The 24,525-nt window shown below is 37.5% G+C and overlaps 1 protein-coding gene across 14 annotated transcripts in view; it reads right to left on the reverse strand.

Annotated features, from left to right (window-relative positions):
• Positions 1–2,904: 2,904 nt before the first annotated feature.
• LOC149579819 (phosphatidylinositol/phosphatidylcholine transfer protein SFH6-like) overlaps positions 2,905–24,525 on the reverse strand; it is an 82,625-nt gene continuing 61,004 nt past the window's right edge. For all 14 annotated transcript variants that reach the window (XM_089787076.1, XM_089787025.1, XM_089787093.1 and 11 more), the window contains exons 14-17: positions 7,193–7,313; positions 3,843–4,240; positions 3,666–3,740; positions 2,905–3,508 (exon numbers count right to left, since the gene is read on the reverse strand). In XM_089787076.1, coding sequence (XP_089643202.1) covers positions 3,482–3,508; positions 3,666–3,740; positions 3,843–4,240; positions 7,193–7,313 — 621 coding nt within the window. In that variant the 3' untranslated portion in view covers positions 2,905–3,481. The remainder of the gene's footprint in view (positions 3,509–3,665; positions 3,741–3,842; positions 4,241–7,192; positions 7,314–24,525) is intronic.

Genomic DNA, 24,525 nt, shown 5'->3' on the forward strand with positions numbered 1-24,525 from the left:
AGGATCAACAAGGAGGTGACATGTGGCAAGTGGCAACTTAACGATAAGCAGGTAGGCAATGATAAGGACCATAGGACCATCGAGGAGGTAACATGTGGCACACTAGTGATCCCATGATCTAAGCTAACTAGGAAAGAGAAGGTTCACAGGATCACAAGGTCGCATCCAAGTGGTAAAGAGGTAGATGGTCAGGCAAATTTTGGGCCCACCACATGGCAGATAATCGTATTGGCAAAGGTTAACTGAATTTAACCAATCAAAGAATTGAATTTCCATATAATGTGCAGATATAATGTAAAATAAAGTGGGGAATTTATTAGTGTTGGGGCTTATAATATGCACGACATTAAGGGAAAGGATTAAGAATACAAGAGATGCAAATTATAATGTAAAAGGGCATGGTTCCTAAATATAATGAAAATATAAAGATGTGAAAGGTTAAACTATTGGTATAAACATTGTGAAGAACAAGAAGCAAAACATGCAAGAAGAGAGGTTTTCTTTAGATGAGTATTTCTCCAATTGCTCAAGGGGAGTTTTAGTGCGCTTTGCAGGTGTTAGGGGCAAATTTCAAGGCATTTTTGTTAGTGTTTTTAGTGGATTTTGCTAAAACAAAATCCTGGATTTTCTCCAAATCTTTGCCCAATGTTTTAGGGTAGTGAGTTGTTGCTACACATGCCAAATGAGGCCAAATTCATGAGTTTTTCTCCATGATTGCGATTGTTTGTAATGGAGAATGTTAGAGGGTAAAAATAGTTATGGTGAGATGAGAGATGGATTTGAAGAGTTTTAAGTATGACAAATGATATTTTAGAAGGATAAGTCTATCCTTGTCAGTTGGTCTACTCTTAGAAATTGATATTTAGAGTTGGCAATTTCTTAAAATTTGTTGAAGAGTGCACAGATATCTTGTAAACCCTATCACTCTAAGAACAAACATCTTCCTCTACAAGCCAAAAATACATTCAAACTCCTTAATAATTCTTCAAAAGTCTATCAATACATATCAAGCTTTCCTCCAAACTTGTTAATATAATACCTTTTTAATAACATTATCACATACTTTTTTTCTAGCGACGCCTATTGCCTACTCACAAATTTTAATAACCATTCCCTAACTTAAAATCCTAAACAACTAAAGAGCATGAACTCAAGAACAAATTGTTTTTTCTTGTCATGTTTTATCTAAGCTCACTCATCGAAAACATGAAGATAAAAATAAATCTGAATTCTCTTGTTTTTCCCTTTGACCTATCCTTATTATTAACTCAAACCTTTTTCTATAACCTCATTAGTCATCAAGTGATGTACCCACTCTCATCCAAGTGAGACCAAACCAAAATTGACAATTTTAAGAATTTTTTTTTGAAATGAAAAACAACACTTACCTAAATCAACTAAATGCAAACATTATTCAAAGACGCAAGTTATTACATACAACACATAAAGGTGTGATGTGAAATGCATGTAGTCATTGATATAGGTAAAGCATCACTCATACATCTACAACCTCGTTAACCACCTAGGTTATACTAACCATATCTAATAAATGGAAGAAAACAATATTTTATTAACTCAAATTTTATTTTTCATGCAGATCCCCACTTTTTCCACCATCATTGATGACAAGACGTGATTGCACCATCTTGTTATATTGTCTAGAATAATTGAAATAGACACACATTCAAGTCAATCAATGATACCTTATTGGGTGGGTATAATAAGGTTTAAAATTGCTACTGGTGTATTTGATGTGTACATGACTTGTGTCTTACTGCATGATGTCTAGAAGTTCTCCAAGAATTGTGGAATATGAAACTTCATATATTTAATTTTTTTGTTTTTATTTTAGATTACATTATTTGAATTTACAACAATAGGAGAAGTTAATGATGTCATAAAATGTTAGTTTTAATAAAATGATTAGAGAATATTCCTAGTACAATTAGAAAAGAAGCTTAAACACTCAATCAAAAGGCATCACATATCTTTTCAAAATCGTGGGAAAATATAATTCTAATGAAGCAAATTAAATCAACTCACGAAAACATGATTACCAACTCATATATCAAATAGGATAATGTCCAATCCATAATATTCAAATTAAATGATGATCATATAAAATATTATAATTGATAATGGTAATCAACAGAAAACTGTCACCTCACAGCATCTTTTACGAACTTTCAAAGACATACATGGTTATGCTATAATGTCAAAATATTATATAATAAATTAATGTAGCATATTGTGATAAGCTCTAATGCAATGGGTGTAATATCACCAGGTACGTGTTCTCCAATGCTTTCTCAGATTGCCACCATTAGTGTATTAATCATTTATTTAATGTCTTTTTTCTTGTTTGCTAATATCATTTTTGCATCCACAATAGTTGCCATGTTCTTGAAGTTTAAATTGTATTTGTTATTCCTAACATCAAGCTTACTTATGTTGTAATTTTGATCTACTCTACCTTAATACCACCAGCTACCTGGCTCCTTGTTATCTCTCATAAAATCCCTATATCCTATTACTGGGTACGTAAGTCACTAATTCCCAATTCCTAGTGCCTAGCACATTGTATATGTTCCTGAACTTATCGAGTGCTGTAAGGCTACGGAGATAATTTTTTGTTTATCAATGTCGCGTTTAGAACTAATGTTGATCTTAAACAATTCATAATCCAACATACTAAGACCTGGAAAGAGACTATATACAACCCAGCACTTTGAAAATGAATTGAAAAGTGTGACGCTAGCTAGGTAAATAAGAAGAAAACAGGCAATATTGTGTTGCCTTGAATGTCACATCTGAATGCAGTCCTATGCAAATACCCAGTTACTTTCTTTAGATTTGTAAGCTTTCAAAAATAAATGAGCATAAATTGATTTCTTTTGACCATCGTTGCCTTCAAGGGAACCCGAATTAAAATAAATAGTGAAGTTGGTTTCTCAAGAATCAAAGACTGTCCCGAATTGAAGAAGAACAAACCATGTGGAGTCAAGGAATCATTACACACAAATTAAATTAGGAAAAATAAATGATGGCAGACTCGGAGAAAATTTCCATTACCAGGCCAATGAATTTAAGGGGCATGCTCAGACCCACAAAAGCATGCATGCTCTGCGAATACACTATATTTCTTAGGAACCATCCAATTTACAATTCCTAGTGGATAATCGTACTTTGCTGAAAGAGTAAGCATAAGTCGCAGAAGAGGAAAATGATAACTCGTGATACAAAAAGTCAATACCCAGACATGTTTCCATTCATAGCCTGCTCTTGTAGTGAGCATTCAGGTAAACCTTCTGCATTTGACCTTTGATGAATCTTCACGGACCATTTCTTTATGTGTACTGGCAATGAATTCTATTCAATGGTACTCGTGAATTTGAGGCAGGCAAGGTTGCAGATGATTGGCATACTTATTCAAAATATTTCTGATAGATCTAAAAAAATTGCACATCCCTTGGATGTGTTTCTAGGACTTCCCACAGAAAAAACTCTTCTGCAAAAACAAAAAAGGCACCAAGCTCTATTAAGACTATTCATGTTTTAATTAAGCATTTGACAACAGATGAAAAGCATATGAACATCTTTTGCTTGACCTCGGGTAACAAGGTAAACAATTAACAACAGATGAAAAGCATATATCCTTCACTTACATGTGATTTTGAAGCTTTCATATGCTCCAATGTTTCATTGAGTTCTACCTGTTTGAGGATTGTCTCTTGCAGTACCTGCAGATTAAGGCATGAAAGGTAACGAATGAAAGATCCTTCATGAACTAAATTAAATGGTTTAAAAAAACATAATGAGCATATCAAGGCTCGCTGACTTACTTTCTTTGTGACTTCCAGCTCACTTTCTAGATTCTTCATACGAATAAGTGAATCAAATAGCAATTCTTCCTTTTCTGGTGGAATTTGCATAGATTTTGTATTCAAATGTTCAATTTCTTGTTCCATCTTCTCAAGACGCATAAACAAAGACGGTAACACATCAATTCTCGCATTTTCTTGTCCGGAAATATTTTCTGATTTCTTCTTGTTTGCTGGACCCATATTCCTCTCAAGACTTGAGGAGTGTTCTCTGTCTGAGATATGCTCCTTCTGAAGACCAATTTTAAATATACGGAAGAAAGCTAAAAGTTTTAGGAGGAAAGCCATCAAAACTGCAGTTGGCTGACCAATAGAACTTTCTGAGGTAGTTTTGCAATTTCTGTCCATGGGTAAGTTGTCTGGAGGAGGGAATAGCAATACGTTAGAGCTTTATACAAACAATAATAATCTGGTATTGTCACATAAAATTATAGTTGAACAAATTGCTGATAAAACCATTTCAAAGATATCTTTATTAAGTTCAGCTTGCCCCAAGAAATTAGAATTTATTTCATTTTCAACTTTACTTATGGTATTGTAGAAGACTTGAACTCGACATCATCTACCTGTATACAAAACCATGGAAGAAGAGCCCACCATGTAACCAAAACATGTTCAGAGTTGTATATAATAGAATGTTAAGAGATGAAGCTGTAAAATCTGTTTCATCTGAGAAATCATTGTAGGAACTATTGGTGTTCTCCCTAAAATTCGAAGTTCAAAAGTCAAAACATTAATCCATGAATAAAATTGGAAGTTTTTCAAATGATGTAACAGGTGGCTCTCTATAGATGGAAAAGGAAAGGCCTTTGCTAGAACTACTTACTGAACTCCTCCTTACCATTTATTTTTGATCCGGTATTTATTTGAATTTTGGATGGCACAGTCAAACTTTGAATTAACTTTGGATGACAAATATTTAATAAAAATGCATCCAGTCAGCTAAGAGGTAGCTTGCATAAATGGGGAAAGAGGATAATATTTTGCAGGACTCAAGCGATACTGGAAATCAGTAGCAGGTAATTGGTTACAGCATTTGGAATGCAGTAGCGACAAATTAAACAGCATGAACTATCTTCTGAGTGGTAGCTCTGTCTCAAAAATATAAGCAAAGGGCAAAAGAAAATCAACTGGTGATATCTTCAAGGTCATAACCCTGAGATGAATATATAGGCACCTCGAGGCACAAAATAGTCAAACTGAAGAACGATATCATTACAATGTGTAATAGTGTAATCCAGCAAGCACACAAACATATAACAGCTGCTAATATTAGAACAGTAATTATAGTACAAAAAACTGTGATTTGATCAAAATATAACAAAATTTAATCACAGGTACGTTTTATAATTAAAAACTTCTATCTTTTAAGTTATATTTATATTTTAATTTGTGATTTTATTAATGACTCTCAACTCTCTGATTTTGTCTCGTTTGAAGAAAACACATGCTTATACTAAGAGAGGGGATTATAATTAAACAGATAATGATTAAGTTTCTCAAATTTCAAATTTAGTAATCTCAAAGTAATGTATAAGCATTCACACAATTAAGATCCAACCAAAAGACAAGATCTTGCTATGCAGAAGGCTCCAACATTTCTGGCATAGGATGATTATGATGCTAATTAATCTGCCCTAGAACCTTTGAATAGATCTAACAATCTGCCTCAACCATTTCTCTTAATCTTCTAAAAAATGCTCCCATTTAGATCTGCAAAATGATCTTAAATAATTGCTCTCAAATTTGAGGAGCTTTTCGGTCCGCTTCAAATATGCCTAGTTTCTGCTCTTAGGAAGTCTTATGTTTGCTCATAAATCTGCTTCTCTTTTGCTCTAGATCTGCTCTTTCAATTATCTAAAATTTCACTCATAACTCTGCTCCTTTTTGCTCTCCATATCTGATTTTCAAGTATTGACTTTTCCCAAATCTTGATCATCCCCTCTTTTATAGCATTTGCTTCTAAAAACCATCAAATACTTCACTGATGCAAGACTTACCACCAAAAGTTCATAAGGAGATTTGCTGTTATTGACCCTGATTTGATTGAACTTAGTTAGAGATGTACACAGCTACATGAATTGTGCCTTTCCAAAATGTTTCAGATATCTTAGATTCACTGAGCATGGCTCTTCCCATATCTTAGCTGGTTCTATTCTCTCTCTAGTTCTAAGTTTTGCAGGGTTCTTGTGGCTGAATACTATTCTTATCTCCTGCCTTTCACAATGTTCTTCAAACTCATTTGGTGTAAATTCTCCTCCTCTGTTGGATCTAAGGCACTTGATCTCAAGACCTGTTTCCTTCTCTACTAAGGCTTTGAATGCCTTAAACGGTTAAACCTTCTCTAGTGCTTCTGACTTTTCTTTAAGAAACAGTACCCATGTCATCCTGGATAATCATCAACTAACAACATGAAATAGCACTTACCTTCTAAGCTTTTCCATCCTTGTGGGCCCACACAAAACAATGTGCGCAAGTTTCGAAGGCTTTGATGCAGAATATTTCTTCGATTTGTTTGTCCTTGTCTATGCAGAATAGTGGCTTACTAAAACTTAATCCAACTTCGTGATCCAGTTCAGATTATTTTCAGCAAGATTTCAGAATTAATGATGCACATGAAAGTACACACACTTAGGCTCAGGTAAATGCATCCATCCGTGTATGCATGTCTCTGTACTCGCAGAAGTGTATCATATCCAATGTTTGCTTGCAATCTAAGTCATCTGCACTGGAAAACTTGTGTGCATGTGTATGCACATGTGTGCTTGTGCGCACACGCATGCGTGTGTTGCTTCCAAAAGAGGCACCAAGACCAAGAAGATAGACTAACCCAATTTGGGAATGTGTGTGCACGCGTGCCTGCGTGCATGTTTTGCTTCCAAAAGAGGCATAAGAACAAGAAGATAGCTTAACCCAATTCCGGAATGAGCAAAAGGAAGTTAATAAAAAAACCAAATTTTCAAAGGTCTGTCACAATTCCAAATTTTGTGTGTGTTTTGCTTCCAAACGAAGAACCAAGACCAAGAAGATAGATTAACCCAATTCAGGAATGAGCAAAAGATGCAAACAATATCATGAAGAAAACCAAATTCTCAAAGGTCTGTCACAATTCCAAATAAGAACCCTGACCCCAAATATAAAATATTAGATTTATCATTTTCCACAAAAAAGTTACTTTTTCTAAAAATGACCACTCTTAACCACAATACAACATAGTTTTTCACCACATTAACAGTACATAAAAGATTGCAGTTCACATCACTAAAACTAGACGAAATATAATTATAGAAGATCGTTAATGCACAATGTACCTTTTGAAAGCACTCCTTTCTCTCCACTTGCTTTCCCTTTTGAAACTCCATCAACACCCTTGTCAACCGTTGGAACAATATCATCATTCCCAAAGTAAGATGTTTGAAGATTCATCTTTCCCTTTAAAGACAAAAGAAATTGAAGATAATCAATTGTGGCAGAAGATACCAATATTTGTTAAATATATAAACAGAATCAAAAACAGTCTAGAACAAGCATGTCATTCCCTAGCATGTAAGTTATCAATGAAACTAGTTATGAAAGTCATGTGTACAACTAAATTACAATGGATCAGTGTGCAGCTATTGTCTTAGAGGAGCTCATGAACCTGACTTGGCTAACACTTGGTTATATTTGTCAATTCTATAATGGGTTTCATCCACCTTTGCTAGGGTTATGCAATCAAAGGATATTCACCACTGATCCCAATCTAAAGAAATTTCTAATGGTTGTGTTGGGTTTTAGGGCGGTCTTTATCTTCATTAGTAATATCTGCCTCTTTATTTTGCCAAATACATATAAACCACAAACATCAAAAAGTCTTTCACTGATTCCCTGTAACTGTTATACAAAAGGTTTTAAAAGTTTTTGAGTAGTTGAGATATATTCTGCAACCAACCCAGTGAAAATGAACAGTTGCTTCAACTGCGTCGCAAATCAATCACAAATCTTTTATTTCCTTGTCATTTTAAGAATATCAAAATCTTATGATCTTTCATCAAAAAATTTAAAATGTGAATGAAAAGAGTTTATGCAAGGTCACAAGCTTTGTTAAAGTCAACTCCATGTACCTAGCAGGCCATAAAAAATCATTCTGAAGAAAATAAAATACAAGTCACATTGCACAAGCTGATGATTATAAATCACTAAGGAAAAAGTTAAGGGCCTGAAAACCTAGTAGCACTGGAGCCAGGAGGAGACAAGACAGATTTGATGGGTTCAACTGCAATCAGACACATCTAACTAGTTTGACAATTGTCCAAACTGTCCCTCTCAGACATTGGACAAGCAAAGCTATTTTCAACAGCAATTGACATGTCACACATATCATAAAGCCAAGGTTTATGAGCTTTAGGAGCTCAAAACATGTCTAAGAAATAGATTTGGGTTGCTTTGATTGGGCTTCGTTATTCACCTCAGTTGTAACACTCTTATCAGAAAACCTCAGTTCCTTTCTGTGACATTTTAATAAGCAAAAAAGTGATTGTGAATATAACTTTCATTTCAAGTAATAAAATAGTGAAACATTAAGGTCTACAAACCTAGACCCCCTCTCCTTCTAATTATTAGGAGCTCTTGTCATGTATGAAACTTTATTGTAATGTGGGGGTGATAAGGAATTAAGATCCTACCTCTTGATTGTGTTAGTGTAGACGAAGTGGTATGGTTATTCATTGTGGTTGAAGAGAATTTGGGCCAAATGCTCACTTAAATTGATGTCTAAATAGTCAATATTGATTGTAATACCCCAACCCGGAATTATTGTATTTCGCACCATGACTTCCATTTTAAGGCCATGTTTCCTCCACAAAACCCTCCATGGAAAACTTTCTGGTGTTTTAATCCACTACACAGGGTTAATCTAAGATTTTTAACATTTATTTCCAACAAAAGCGATGGGTTTTTTAGCAGAGTTTTTTAAAGTTTTCAAAAACCACAAGCTAAGGTTCTTTTAAGGGCTGGTGGGTTTTCACGTTTTTTTTCTAAAAACCCTGGGTCTACTAATTCTTTCTGCGAGCTAGGGTTTTCTCTCACAAAGACATCAAAGCTTGTTGTTTCTACAATGTTTATAAAACTGTTAGGTTTCCTGCAATATTGTATTTTTTTTGCAGAAATGGTTTTTGATTTGTTCACAAAATTGTAGGGTGTTGTGTTTCACTCATCTTGCAATAAAATCAGGGATTTTTCCTAAACAGTTCCTCTTGAGATTCATACCAGAAGGATTTCGCTGATTTTCACACATAGAAACAATTTTTTCAAATTTTGTACAAGCTACTCGGCGAAGGTTTTGTTATTTTTGATAGAAAAATAAGTATCAAGTCTTTTTGAGAAGTTGAGCTCGTTTTCATGTCATTGTGAAATGGAAGGGATGGCATTGTTGACCAACATCATGTTGGAAAACAATCAGCACTCCAACAGAAAACATTACAACACGTGGAAACAATGCATGATCTCTATTTTTAGTACAGTTGTCTAGCACAAATAGTTCTCGGTTACAATAGTTGTTCTAGAATGGCAGGCAACGACCAAGATAAGTTTTTTGTGCATAACCATGAAACGGCTATGTTGCTCAAGCTATTAGTCATTGACAATATGCTTCCAGAAATGTCGCCTAGCAAGACTTTAGCAGAGTTTTCAAAGTATTTGAAGAATCTCCAATAACATTTAAAAAAGGGCAGAGCATTCTTTCTAAAGAACATGTGGTTTTCAATCATGATGGACAGTAAGATGTCTCTGCAAGAACATCTTAAGAAGATCAAAGATATAAGTGATCAACTAGAGGCTATTGATAGCAAGATGTCAGAAGAGGCTATGGTGGTCATTACGCTGAAAAGCTTACCATGATCCTATGAGCACTTCATTGAAAATTTCAACATTAAATCCACTAATGTTGACCTAATTTTCATAACATATGCAATAAGCTATTGCAACAAGCCAAGTGGAGACAACAATATGTAGTACCAATGACACAACCAATGTGGAACAAGTGTTTACAAGCAAGTTAAAAGGAAAAAGCAAGTCCACTCAGCAAAAAGGACTAAGCAAATATGACAAGAATTTCAAGACAAAGATCATGTCCCTTTTGTGGCAAACTTGATCATATACAACAATTATGTAGAAAACGGATGGTTGATCAGAAGACCAACCAAGGAGGGTCTCAAAAGCATGCTCATATTGCAAAACATTCAAAAGAGATATCTTCCTTCTATGCGTTCATGACTAAATAACCTGCAGATTTTGTCCTTCTATAGGGTAGTTAGAGGATAACCATTAAGGGAGGGAATTAAAATAATATTTGTTATATTGATATACTGGTTATATTATGTTCATATTTAGATACTTCCCTTTTATGTGTTTCGTCTTTCGTCTTTCATTAGTTTAAGGAAGTTTACTATCTGTCTTTGCATCTCTATAAGTCCATCGGTCAGTTTAGTAAATTTTTATTCTGATTATTGCTGTCTCCCTTGCACATTAGTAGGCATCTACAAATGGAAATGATATATATTTACTACATGTGACTTGTACTTTACTAGTTTGATGGATAAATGTAACACGTGCACAATGTCCTTTAACCCAAATCGATTATACCTTCACATCTCTTCTTGGTGTAGCCTATATATACCCACCTCTTGCTCTCATACAAGCATCTCATTGTATTGCATCCTCTATTTTAAAATAGCAAACATATTGCATTCTGCAATCATCATTGTGCATTTTTTTTTTGGTTTGATCCTGTCATCAGACTTTGGAAAGTTTGACTAATCTACAAATCTCACACAATATCAAAGTAGCTGATAATTCAAATCTTTTGAGGATTCAGAACTCCCTTCTCTTGCACCCTTGGATGATGTGGAAAATCAAAATAGTTTTAAAAAGAGATGATGATTCTAGTTTTTGTTTTTGTGGCATTGTTTGGTAGAAAGTTCTAGTGAATGGTGGAGCAAATCATAGAGAACATCAATATGTCTAGAGCATCTGACAATGTTAGTTTTGCCCTCTCATAATGTCCAAGTTGAGAAATGGAGATGAGATTTGTGAAGGGATTGAATAAAGGATTTTCCATTGAGCATTTATAGATCACTTATCATCTAGAATATTTTTTGGCCAAATGCCAAACAACCCTAAAATCACATGTTCGTTCGTCGAAATTCAAAAATTTAGTTCCAAGGCTACTAAAAGAAAATCCTCCCTATTGTTTTCAATATCATTAGTTGAATATAATTTACAAGAGGAACCTAGGAAAGCTATTGTGGATACATTGTGCAAGAGGGTACACAATGTTTAAAACAAAAAATTAATGCTTCTGTTTGAATGTACTATAATTTTGTTTTGCTTGGCAGATTGTATATATACCTGATTCAGCTTCATGCCCAAGTCTTGAACCACATGGGAACTTGACTAGTGGGCTATCTCACCAACAGCCCCACCACTAATGACATTCCCCATAGCAACAATTGCCTTGTCATCACTAGCCTTTCCAAAACCTAACACCATTTTACTTTCCAATTATGCTGCCCTAAACCAAACTACAAGCAATTTCCCATGGTTTGAAGGGCAGTTTCTATTTTATGAAAACAAATTTTGTAATCTTTGAGTCAATTTTCAAAAATTAGAAAATGGTATTGGATCTTCTAAAGCATCTTGGAATATTCTAGCATTGACTCTAAGGAATCTCCCATGGGTGGTTTTCCATCAAGCATTAGCGTTTTCACAATGACAAAGGCAGCTTTTTGCCAACAAACATCAACATCAACACCATGTTGAAAAACTTCTTCCCAATTCTATCTCCCTCAATATTTGAATTTTTATCTGGGTATTTAAACTATGCAAGCTTCATTCCAAATCAATTTCACTTTGATTTCCATGCTATTTTATTATTTGTAGTCATTTTTCAAGACCTTCACAATGATATTGACAGTTCTTGTCTTTGGTGTTTCATGTTTTCTGAAACTGTAGTTTCTCAACATGTTTCTATTGATCAATCTCAATTTGGGAGCTCTAACACTCTATTTGGAAGCATATATGAAACTATTTGTCAGTTTTTTAAAGTTTGTGACCTATTGTATACTTCATGAAGTTGTCCTTAGTTTCACTCATTTTTCTTTAAAATTGTAGTTCTAGTAATATGATCTCTGGTGGCATATGTAATCACTGAGATTTAGTCCATTGTTGCATGTTTGCCAAGTGGGAACTATATATGCACAATGCATGAAGTGCCATATCATATTTTGTCAAAGGTGATCTCTTCATTGCACGATTTTGAGGCAATGCTATTGTGCTTGTATTTAATTTCCCAGATTAGTGTCTTGATTCGTATACTCTACAAATAAATTGAGAAGTAAATCAGAAGTATTAAAATCCTATCGTTTGCAATCAGATTGACAAAGAAGCAAGCCTTGGTTTGAAATGATCCTAAAGCATTTCAAAGGGTTTAAAGTTTATAAACACTTAAATCATTTGAACTTGCACCTAAAGCCAGTTTATTTAATTGAAAGAGATGCAATTAAATCATGTGAAGAGATTAATCATGTTATGTAATTGATGTAATGTTGATGTTGACACCATGATGGCAAACACTTACATTGAGTGCCCTCCAAGGTCCTGAACTTTGGCCCAAAGGTATAGGAGATGTTTGGAGACTCCAATGGATCTCCATTACCAAGAGATCTTGCTAATGATTGTCTTGCACCATTTGATGTTTCTGAACAATTGATTATAAGAAAACTAAGGTGCTTAAAGAATGAGAAAATATCTCATGAATCACAACAATATAGAAACTTCATTTTTCCACACGTGCAAATACCGTGTATTTTTTAAGTTTGCAAAGATTGATTTCAAATATCACAAGAAAGATTTTTCAATTGTAGCATTGATGGTTGAACACTTTCAAAACTAGCCTCTTTCACTATCAATTACTACTGATTAAATTCAATTTACAATTTCCAATTGTTATTTCCAACAAGAAATTGTTCTCAATTTGATGATTTTCAATCAAAAATTCAATGCAAAGAATAGTGTTTGCATTTAGATTTCAATGAACGCGAGGTTGTGGGGGTTCATGGAAAGTGTTCATCAAATAATCAAATTTTCAAACAAAAAAGTTTAAAGGTTTGGCAAAATTTGTCAACACAAAGGAAAGCACTATGAAATCAAAAGCATCCAAAGCTACATTCTAAAAGTCACTTTTGTGATATCCCCATCAAAATAAGACCTGTATAATTATAAAAAAAATGAGTAATTAATAAAATAAGAAGTAAAAATTAAAATTAATACTATAATATTAATAGTGATATGATTATAATATTTTGATCATGTTATAGCATCACACATAATATATTACATTATAATACTAATGTTAAAGTATGAAAATGAATAAAATGATAATTGAATATTACTATATAAAACAATAAAATATAATTTGGTATAATGATTAAATTAGTAATCAGTATATATAAAATGCAGTAATATTTATAATATTAATATTAATAAATAATAATATATTAAAATTAATAAAATGAAAAGACGCCTTTTCTCATGATAGTATTGTAGACACCTAAATTTGATTACATCGCTTTAGTAATCCTATTTAGTTATCTCCAAAGGCATCATTAATTAAATTTTTATTTAATTAATCCTTTGCCATCCCTAGTTGATTAATTTAATTAATCATCTATAGTCCTAATTGATAAATCAAATAACTTATTATTTATCAATTAAATCCTATTCTTCTATCTAATTCCAAAAATCCCCATTTATTAAATAAATCTATTTGATAAATAAAATCCTCAAATCTAAAAACCCCTAACTTATCCCTAATCCTCCATTTAGCCTAATCCACCCCATCCACCCATACTAACCTAGCTTAGCCACTAACTCACCCAACCTCATTAATGCCATCCACTTGCACATCTCTAACATCCTTAATCTAATCCTAAACTCAAGCCTAATCCACCCCCTAATGTTGTCACATTCCTTAAGCAAGTTTAAGACTTTCCTAATCCAAACCAAAGTCTCCTCTCAAAAATCCCAACCACCAAGTCATGAGTGCTCTTACAAACCATAAAAGACTCTTACAAGCCCACTCATGACTCTTACATCCATCTTCCACACTCTTCCCTCTTCCACACTCATTCCTCTTACATCTCTCTTACATACTCAACCCCACTCATCATGCCTTTAACCAACCCTTTACCCTACCCTCTCACACTCATCCTCTTTATGACAAGTGTCACCTTCCCATTGGTGCTAAACAAGCACAATCCATGTGCTCTCCTTTGAGTGCATCCTAGCCCTCCTTAAGCCTTCATCTCTCCTTGCATCTAAGCCCTCCATCCCTCTACCCCTTGGCCTATAAATTGAATCCCATCCCAAGCCATTTCAACAACAATCTTTGAGCTAAAGCTACCATGCTATTTTGAGAACCAAAGTCATCAATCTTAACCTTATAATGCCAAATTGAGAGCTCACAAGGCTACCAATTTGCCATTACCCATCTCCACCATTGAAGCAATTGGGCAAGCAATTGAGCATACATCCACATCAAAGGACACATCTACAAAATCAAGGAAGCATGGAGTGTTTTCTCTTTTGAGGTTTGCATTTTTTGTTTGCTTTCTTTGTCTAAACATATATGTGAATTTAGTTTTAGTTTGTGAATGTTTCTCTTATTGTTAATGTTCTTTGCACACTAAATCTTGTTCTACATTTTGGCATGCTCGGTGGGACCCCACTATGGGTCATTTAATCATCAATTTCTATCTATATGTTGTTTTTCTAACAAACTAATGTTTCTTATTGTTTGAGTGAGTTGTAGGGTGTTTCACTTATTTTTACAGGTTAAAGAACGAACTTGGGAAGAAGACATACCCTCAAAAATCTGAAAGTAACAAAAAAAATTTTAAAAAACGTCTGGAAAAAATCCGCGTTTTTCCAGCTTTTTTTGCACAGTGTCGTCTCCGCAGTTTGGCGTCTGCACCTACAAACTGTCGTCTCCGCCAGCTACTCTATCGTCTCCGCAACCAAATTGTCATCTACGCAGTTTGGCGTCTCTGACTGTCGTCTACACATCCTAGATTGTCGTCTGCGCAGATCAGCACCTCCGTCGGCTATCCTGTCGTCTCCGCTTCTTTGTTTGTCGTTTCTGCAGATCAACGTCTTCGCAGTTTGGCGTCTATGCCTGATGAACTGTCGTCTTCGCCTGTCTCTATTGCACTTCTGTTTTAAAATCTTTATTTTTGCACTTTGTAGTTATTGAAAAAAAAAATTAGTATAAATCAAAATTTGACTTTTAGTGGTTCTGTAGGATTTAGACCATTCTAAGTATTTTTACGCGTAGGGAAAACAGCAAAAAAAGTTTTTAAAAAAAATTCTCATAGTTAAGCTTTCATTTTTGAAGATTTTGGGTGACTAACTAAATTGCTTTTTTTGTCTCATTGCAGGTTGGAGCACATATGAAACCACTAACCATGTTTTTTGCAGGTTTTCATGTTGTTAAAAAATGAACTTGAATGTTTAATCATTTGTCTTTGAATGCATGTTGCTAAAATGAACTTGAATGTTTAATCATTTGTCTTTGAATGCATGTTGCTAAAATGAACTTGAATGGTTAAACACATTTTCCATTGAATGAATGTTGCTCAAAACACACTCTTGAATGCCATAGATTAAAATCAACTTTCCTTGGAATGCATGCTTAAAACAAACAAACTCAATCTTGAATGCAAAGAATCAATGAATCAATGCAATATCTCACACTTCAATTTTTGGGGCATTAAAAAGAACAAACAAATCTCTCTTTTGCATGCAATTTAGGCAAAGTTTGATTTTTGGAAAATTAAGAAACTTTGTTAAGTTAAATACAAATTTGCAAAAATCAATTTGAGTAGTTCTTTGGACTCACCTCTTTTCTAATCACCCATCAATTCAACCATTGGTTGCAATCTCAGCGCCATTTATGGAGATGGGTCTACTTGAAAAAGGTGTTAAGTGTTCCACAATCTAACTAACTCACTTGGTCTTTGAATGTTTGCTTTAGCTTTATCAAAATTCTTAAATAACCAAAACTCTAGATTAAATCGATCGCATTTCAAATTTGGGCACTAAAACAAAACAACAATTGACGTGCAGGGCCTCCGGGCACGCGCTTGAAATCGAATCTCACACATCTTTGTTTTGGGTTTAAAATGAACACACACTCAATCTTGAATGCCTTAAAGAAAATTAATCGATACTTGACGTGGAGGGCCTCCGGGCGTGTGAGTTTGCTTTTGTTAACCCTAACTCTTCTTTTTGTTTGCATTCTTCGATCGATTTACTTTTGTTGGTGCTTCAAGTTGGAATTGAACATTATCTTTTAAACATGAGTGCTTGCAAGGTCTAGATTAGCACACATAAGAGTCGGTAAAAGAACAAGCGTGTTTTTTAGCCCAAGGTCATCCAAGTCTTCTCTCCCCTTGTCGTCTTTCGAGGCCATCTTGGGTGCATAAGATTAGGATCCAAAACCTTGTTTCTTTTTAGGAGGCCTGCTTGGGGATTTCATCACCCCTTGGACCACCTCAACTCCAGCGTTCCGGCGGAGTATAAGAATCGGGAGGTGAATCGAAAGACACCTCTCTTGGGATCAAAATTTTGTCACTCGGGCTAAGCCTCAAGGAACTTTATACCCTTGAGAAGTGAAAGAGGTGAAGTGGGTTACCGATCCTCTCGGCTGTGTGACATCTTTTTGGTCTCATCTACGGATTTGGGCCTCACGTACCTTGCGTATATCGAGGACTCCCTAGCTAAACCAACTGTTAGCCTTGCAGAAAACCATTTAGGGTGTTAATGTGTTTGGAGTGATTGATCGAAACATTTGTAGAACATACACACTCCTCGGCGCAAGTATCACATTCTGAGAACCACAAACTTCTATCTGGGTGTTCCTATCTATTGCTTGATTTTATTTTACTTGTTGAATGAATGTTTGCCAAACTTGGTCAATCCTAACTTAGGACACACTTAGCGTAGTCACTGCCTATTTTAGAAGTTGAACAAGTTAAAGCAAAACAACCAGAATCTCCCAAAGCCAAGCAAATTCAAGAATTTATGTCCGAACAACCCAAACCCAAACAGAAGTTTCACAAAGTCAAAATCAAGCCATCTCTGGCATACCAAGAACTTTCAGCCAAGAGAAAAGAAATAACACCAAGCCCGCAAGTTGCCAAACTCCACAAAGCAGAGGACAAAGCTGCCGAAGAAGCACTTCAAGAGGCCTGGTTAGAGCGCACCATCAAATTTAGCCAACATCCAGGAGTCAATCCTGCTTATGCCTTACCCAGTAGGCATGATTTCTATGATTAGACACCCTTGTTTCTCCACATCTTCTTGGATAAGCTTCACTTTAGAGTCATCTTTTTAGAAAAGCCAGCCATCTTAGGTTATCCCCTTAAGCATTATTAGCTCATCCATCTCATTTAGAATCAAACCATCTAGCTAGCAATCCAAAAACATTTGCATCCAAGCCTTCAAAATTGTTGTCACCTTGCCAAAAGTTTGCCATTCCTAAAATCTTTCAAATCCACCAATCTCACCAAGGTTATCCCTTTGACAGAGCTTTGTCTAAGGTAATCTAGCTTTGTCACTTGTTATCCCTCATCACCTTGAGCTAAAGGTTGGGATCCACAAGTGGTCAATCTCGTGTTCTTGCTAAAGGATCATCAGTCTATTCTTAAGTTGACACAATCACCACCAAGCTTGCACATAGGAAAGCAGACCTTTCGTGCTTTGGCAACATATCTTTGAAGTTAGAATCCCCAACCCAATCCTCCTTAGGTTTTGTCATATAGCTTTGCCTCAACCTAGGAAATCATTTGCATAAAGAAGCCTTCCCCTTTTTGCATCCATCAGAATTATTGCATCTCATCCCTAGGAGCATTTTTCATGCCACCCGTCACTCACTTAGCCAAGAAGAAAGAAACAATGGAGCCCTATCATTCGGATCGAACAGCATCACCCCCCTTGAGCACTCAACCATCCTTCAGCCCAGAAAAAGCTATGCCATCACCTACTGACATTGAAGCTTTCATGAACCAACCAAGAAATGCAGTATTGGTAAACGCCATTATAGACAAGAACAAAGAGACAATCATGGCTAATTTTCGAAGGGACAATGTAGGAACCTTTGACTTTGGAAGACCCCCTCAATTATCAGATCCATCTCACCCGTTGTTTGGACAGCTGCCACCACCCATAGGCTCTTATGATCCAAATTATCCTCAATATATGCCAAAAGAAGAGCCTCCAGCCAATCCATATGATCCAACAGACCCAAACATACCATCATCCACCCAAGTTGAAATCTCCATGCCGCAAGCCAACCCAGCCACCACCACTCCATCCTTGGTTCATACCTCTCCGCTCCAAACCCCCTTTACCCAAAACACCTCACCATTCACCCCCTTCACTATTGCTGCTGCTGCTCCCCAACCCAACCTTCCAAATCCACCCATCTCCCAAATCAATGCTAGCATCTTTAGCCAACCTCAGCAATATACAACAGGGATGCCGCCCATGGGGCCAAGTAATCAACCTTTCATCACCCCCAACTTGTTCACCACAGCCCAAAGCACAATCCCATCATTTCCATTAGGTCTTGGGAGCTCAATACCATCAGTCACAAATCCACAAGCTACTACCTTCACTCCACAAAGCTATCAAATCCCACAAGCTACTGCCAATTTTCTGCCAAGCTCTCAAGTGACCCCAGCTCCCGCCACCACTCTACCAAGCTTCCAAATCCAACCACCAAGTTATCAAACCCCATCAGTTCCATTCCCAAGCTTTCAATTCCCACCACCTCCACCACCAACTAATCCATTACCTCCTATTACCAACTACTTTTCAATGCCACTTCTAGGAGGTAATCCACCACCCCAGCCAACCACCAATTATTTGCGGATACCATCCCAAATGGGGGCACAACCTACATATATTGGTCAAACCACACAAGCCCCCCGATCCTTTCCCCAAGCCTCACAACCATCTTATACCTTACCTCCACAAAGCAATCCATTTATCCCACAGCCAGCTTATGTTCCTCAATCCCAACCTCAAATCCCATATCAACAGCAAGCCTCGCAGCACATGCAGCAATATGTGCCACCTCCCCCTCACCAACCCGTTATCCACCATGCAGCTGCCCAAACAATGTACAATCCCTATCAGCAAATCCCTCACAACCATCCATATTCAGTGGCCCCATCTAGCGCATACCTACCTCAAGGCACTCCTACATTGGGGGCACCCCAACCATCACCTATCAATTCAGAATGGGAGCAAATGAAGACAGCTCTGAAAGCCATCCAAGAAGGGAATGATCCAAAGACATTCAAGTTTGAGAATGTGTGTCCTTACCCATTTGACAGAGCCATTACCATGACACCATTTCCCAAACACTTTGAGGTACCCAAATTTGACAAATTCAGAGGAAAAGAAGACCCTGTCACACATATCAAAGAATTTTACATGCATTGCCAAGACGTAGCATACAATGATGTCTTCCTCTTGCGCCTTTTTCCCAAAAGCTTGGCTGGACCAGCTCTTGAATGGTTTTATAGAATCCCCTATGGCACAATTAAAAACTTTGCTGAATTATCTGAGGCATTCGTAGCCCAATATGCCCATCTTGTTGAAACAGAGCTATCAATAGTTGACCTTGTCCACACTAAGCAAAAAGGTGGAGAAAGCCTTGCTGAATACCTGCAAAGATGGCAAACCCTTACCACCCGCATATCCTGCACCTTGCCAGAGCGCCACGTGGTGAAAATGTTTATTGATAATGCACATCCCAGCTTGGCTCACCACATGACCATGAACTATTTGCAGACCTATAAGGATATCAAAGAGAAAGGAATGATCCTTGAGCAAGGACTCATCAAAGATGGTGTGGTCAAGATCTACAAGGAAACCAACCAAAATCAATCACATTCCAATGCCAAGTCTAGGTATTGGAACAAAAACAAGCACGTTGCAACAGATGGCGTCACTGACACCAGACATGTGAATATTGTTGGTCCTTCCCAAAATCAGTCTAACCCACCATATCAAACAAGCAATCAACAAGCTATCAACTACCAACAACAGAATAACCAAAGCTATCAAAACCACAATACAAGACCCAACTTTCAAGGGTCTAACAATCAAGCTAATGCCATCAATGTAGCTGCAGGGCAAAAACCTAGATTCCAACCCGCACCTAGAAACTATACACCCCTTGGTGAGCCATTGGATGTTATTTTGGAGAAATTGGCTAAAGAAAACCTCATCAAATTTCCTCCCACCCAGCAAACTGATCCAAGCCAATCCAAAGCTGCGTGGTACAAAGATAATGAGTATTGCAAGTTCCATAGGGTAAATGGTCACACCACCCTCAAATGCATGAAACTAAAAGATTATGTGCAGGACCTCATTGATCGGAAAGAAATCACCGTTGGTGCCCAAACCTCTCCCAACGCAGGCTTACAGATTTATCAAAATGCTTTTCCTCCACACAACAACCAAAATCCTAGAAAAGCACCTATCCAAAACAACAACACCAACAACCGCCAGCCAAACCAACAACATGGGAAGAACAATGACCACACTTCATCCTATATAGATTATGGTAGCCTTATAGGTTGTATATCCGAGAAAGAGCCTTCTGTCAATGTTATCAATATCCGAGGACCAAACAATGAGTGTGCAGTCACCACTCGAAGAGCACGATTTAACATCGCAGGCCCACCAATTTCATCAGCACCATCAGCTCCATCAAAAAACCGGTTCAATATCTTGGAACATCTTGGGAACATGCCAGCCCAAATCTCCATTTTAGACCTTCTCCGCACTAGTCCTGTGTACAAAAACATCCTTGACAATGCTCTCATAGAATCCCGTGTCCCTTCTGATATCAATGCTACTGATTTTTGTAATCTCGTCGGACACCTATCCTCCTCATGTGCCCTATCATTCAAACCCACCGACATACCCATGGTCGAGCCAGATCATACCCTTCCGCTTCGCATAGCCATCATGGTATCCAATTTTGCCGTGAAAAGAGTAATGATAGATAATGGATCAGCCTTGAATATTTGCACCCTAAAATTCATAAAACAAGCTGGGTATACCGAGGCAGATATGATCAGTGAGGTTATCACCATCAAAGCTTATGACAACTTGGAAAGAACCACAGAAGGGACTATTTTGCTACCAATCAAGCTTGGGCCGATCATCCAAGAGACAGTTTGTCATGTTGTTGATCTAAACCTACCATTTAACATCCTCCTCGGTCGCCCATGGATTCACGCTATGAAGGCCGTTCCATCCACCTACCACCAGTGCATCAAATTTCCGCATCAGGGCACTGAGGTGACCATCCATGCCAATCCAGAACTCTTTGCTTACTGCAATGCGGTTGAAGCTTCATATACAAACCATTGCCCTGGAATAGACATTGGCACAGCCATCGCCAGCTCATCCCACACTTGTAATGACGCAGAAACCATCCTCGCCTCCACCCTATCTATCGTAAAGATCAACAACAAAGGTTGTGGAGAGTATAGTCTATCAGATGCATTTGCTGTCAGAGCAATCCCACTTGATCCACATACCCATGGACGGTCGACATATCACAAAGCTAAGGAGATTCCACCTCCTCGATACAAATAGTTTGGCCCAACAACCTTTGTATCCTCAAAAACGCCTCTTCATGAGGAGCTCACTCCAGATATCAACAATTGGTTACATAAGGATGCACCTCCAAGAAATCAAGCACGCCTTGATCACTTCAGCCAAAAGTATCCCCAAGAACATAAGCTCATCACTGAAAAATGGAACTATCAAGGTGGTGGACTAGGACCAGAAGAAAGAGGCATGCAGTGCCCCATCGATGCACACAAGTGGGAATCAAAGTCAGGTCTTGGCTTTGGCATACCCACAACTGGGGGCACCAATACGGACGGTCACGCTTTTTCGAACATCCACCGCGACCTTGTCAAAATCGAAGACATTCCTAAGGAAGTTGAAAAGAGAGCCTACGACGATATCACAAACCAAATCTTCCTAGGAGACTCTGTTCTCCAAGAACTATCCATCCACCTCATTGACCTACCACTCGCCCATCCACAACTCATAGATTGGGACCAACCAAGCGTCATACACATTGATGAGTTCACATCAGAGGAAGCACTTCTGAGATTCATAGGAGCCGAAACTCCTCATAAGCAAACAAAGCCAGATTCTGCCTATATCTATAAGCTAGATCTCAAGGGGTATTTTGGAGAAAATCCCCAACCTAGTTCAGATACACCCAAAACTGGAACTAAGGTGAATCCGGGACTAGCTAAGGCAGCGAAGAGAACCCCTCAGCAAGAAAATCCAGAGCCACAAGCAGAACATGAGAATTTAGTATTGCCTCCTCAAGATAATCGACCAGAGGTATCATCTATTCTAATTGATGATACTAGAGAAGTCAACATCGGTTCTTCAGAGATCCCCAGACTTGTTCACATTGCTGCATCCCTATCACAAGACCAAGTTGATCTCCTCTTTGAGGTCTTAAGAGAGAACATTGGCCGATTTGCATGGTCATATCAAGACATGCCAGGGTTGGATCCAAAGCTTGTAGTTCACCATCTTGCAATCGATCCAAAGATCAAGCCCGTCAGACAAAAGCTTAGAAAAATGCACCCCAAGGTGGCATTACTGGTCAAAGCTGAATTAGAAAGAATGTTAGTTGCTAAGGTTATCCGACCTATTGACTATTCAGAGTGGATCTCCAACATGGTCCCTGTCACTAAGCCTTCCGGTGACATCAGAATCTGCACTGATTTCAGAGATCTTAACCAAGCTTGCCCAAAGGATGATTTTCCCTTGCCCAACATAGATATGATTGTAGATCTTACAGTTGGACATGAAATTTTGTCCCTTATGGATGGATTTTCTGGGTATAATCAGATCAAGATTGCAGAAGAGGATCAGCATAAGACAGCATTCACTACCACTTGGGGAACCTTTTGCTACACCATGATGCCTTTCGGCCTAAAGAATGCTGGGGCTACCTATCAAAGAGCTATGACAGCCATTTTCCATGATCTTATCCATAGCATTTTGGAGGATTATGTGGACGATATCCTAGTCAAATCTCACACCTTCATGGATCATCTCCCTGACCTGGAGAGTCTTTGATAGGTTAGTCCAATATCATCTCATGCTAAATCCCAAGAAGTGTGTCTTCGAGGTCACATCTGGCAAGCTTCTAGGCTTCATAGTTTCTAAACAAGGTATAGAGATCGACCCCAAGAAGGTCAAGGCTATCTTAGACATGCCTCCTCCCCAGACACTGCGACAGCTTCGCTCTCTTCAGGGAAAGCTTCAATCTGTCCGGCGCTTCATCTCCCAACTTGCAGATAAGTGTACACCATTTTCACATTTACTAAAGAAGGATGAGAACTTCAAGTGGGATCCTTTATGTCAGCACAGCTTCGACCAGCTCAAGCAGTATCTCACCAATCCACCCTATCTTGGTTCCATCGGAACCTGGTTGTCCCCTGATTTTGTACATATCAGCAACGCTTACTGCTCTAGGGGCACTTCTAGCATAGCTTGATGATTATAGCAGAGAAAGAGCCATCTACTATATCAGTAGAACCCTAGTTGGTTATGAACTCAATTACACTCTATGGAAAAAGCTTGTTTGGCAGTTGTTTTCTCAACTCAAAAACTTCGCCACTACATGCTAAGTCATACCATCCAACTAGTATCCAAAATTGATCCTCTCAAATATATGCTCTCTAGAACAGCACTCACAGGTCGGCTAGCAAAATGGGTTATGCTACTAAGTGAGTTTGACATCCAATATGTGGACAGAAAGGCAATCAAAGGGCAAGCTATAGCAGATCACCTAGCTGATGCACCTCTAGTAGATGCATATCCTTTGCTCACAGAATTTCCAGACGAGCATATCTGTCTAATTGAAGAACAGCCCCCATGGAAACTTTATTTTGATGGCTCATACACCTCTCATGGATCAGGGGCAGGAATATTGTTGGTTACACCTCAAGGAGATTATATTCCAAAAGCCTTCAAGCTACAATTCCCTAGTACCAACAATATAGCAGAATATGAGGCTCTCATAGCAGGATTAAAGATAGCAGCCGAATGGAATATCACTGAGTTACAAGTCTTTGGCGATTCTCAGCTCATCATCAAACAAGTTCTAAATGAATATCAAACCAAAGATGAAAAGCTATTACCCTACAAAGAGCTAGTTGATCAGCTAACCCAGCGTTTTACAAAGCTTCAGTTTACACAAGTGCCTCGAATGCAGAACAAGACAACAGATGTCATGACCACTATCGGCTCGCTCTTGGAAATTCCCCAAGAAGCTATGCAGTATGAGTTTTTAGTCGAGCAGCTCCTCACACCCGCCTATGCGAATGAGGATTCAAACCGTGTTTGTATCTTGGTTGGTCCCCAATCCCCTTGGTACCATGAAATTCACACTTACCTTAACGATGGTATTATATCCCCTCACCTCACACGTACCCAACGCCAGAACCTCATCCGAAAATCATCCCGCTATGTTATCATAGCCAAT

The sequence above is a fragment of the Cupressus sempervirens genome, chromosome 1 (assembly GCF_028749045.1).
Source record: "Cupressus sempervirens isolate cs-2001-9-10 chromosome 1, ASM2874904v1, whole genome shotgun sequence".
Classification (NCBI taxonomy): Eukaryota; Viridiplantae; Streptophyta; class Pinopsida; order Cupressales; family Cupressaceae; genus Cupressus; species Cupressus sempervirens.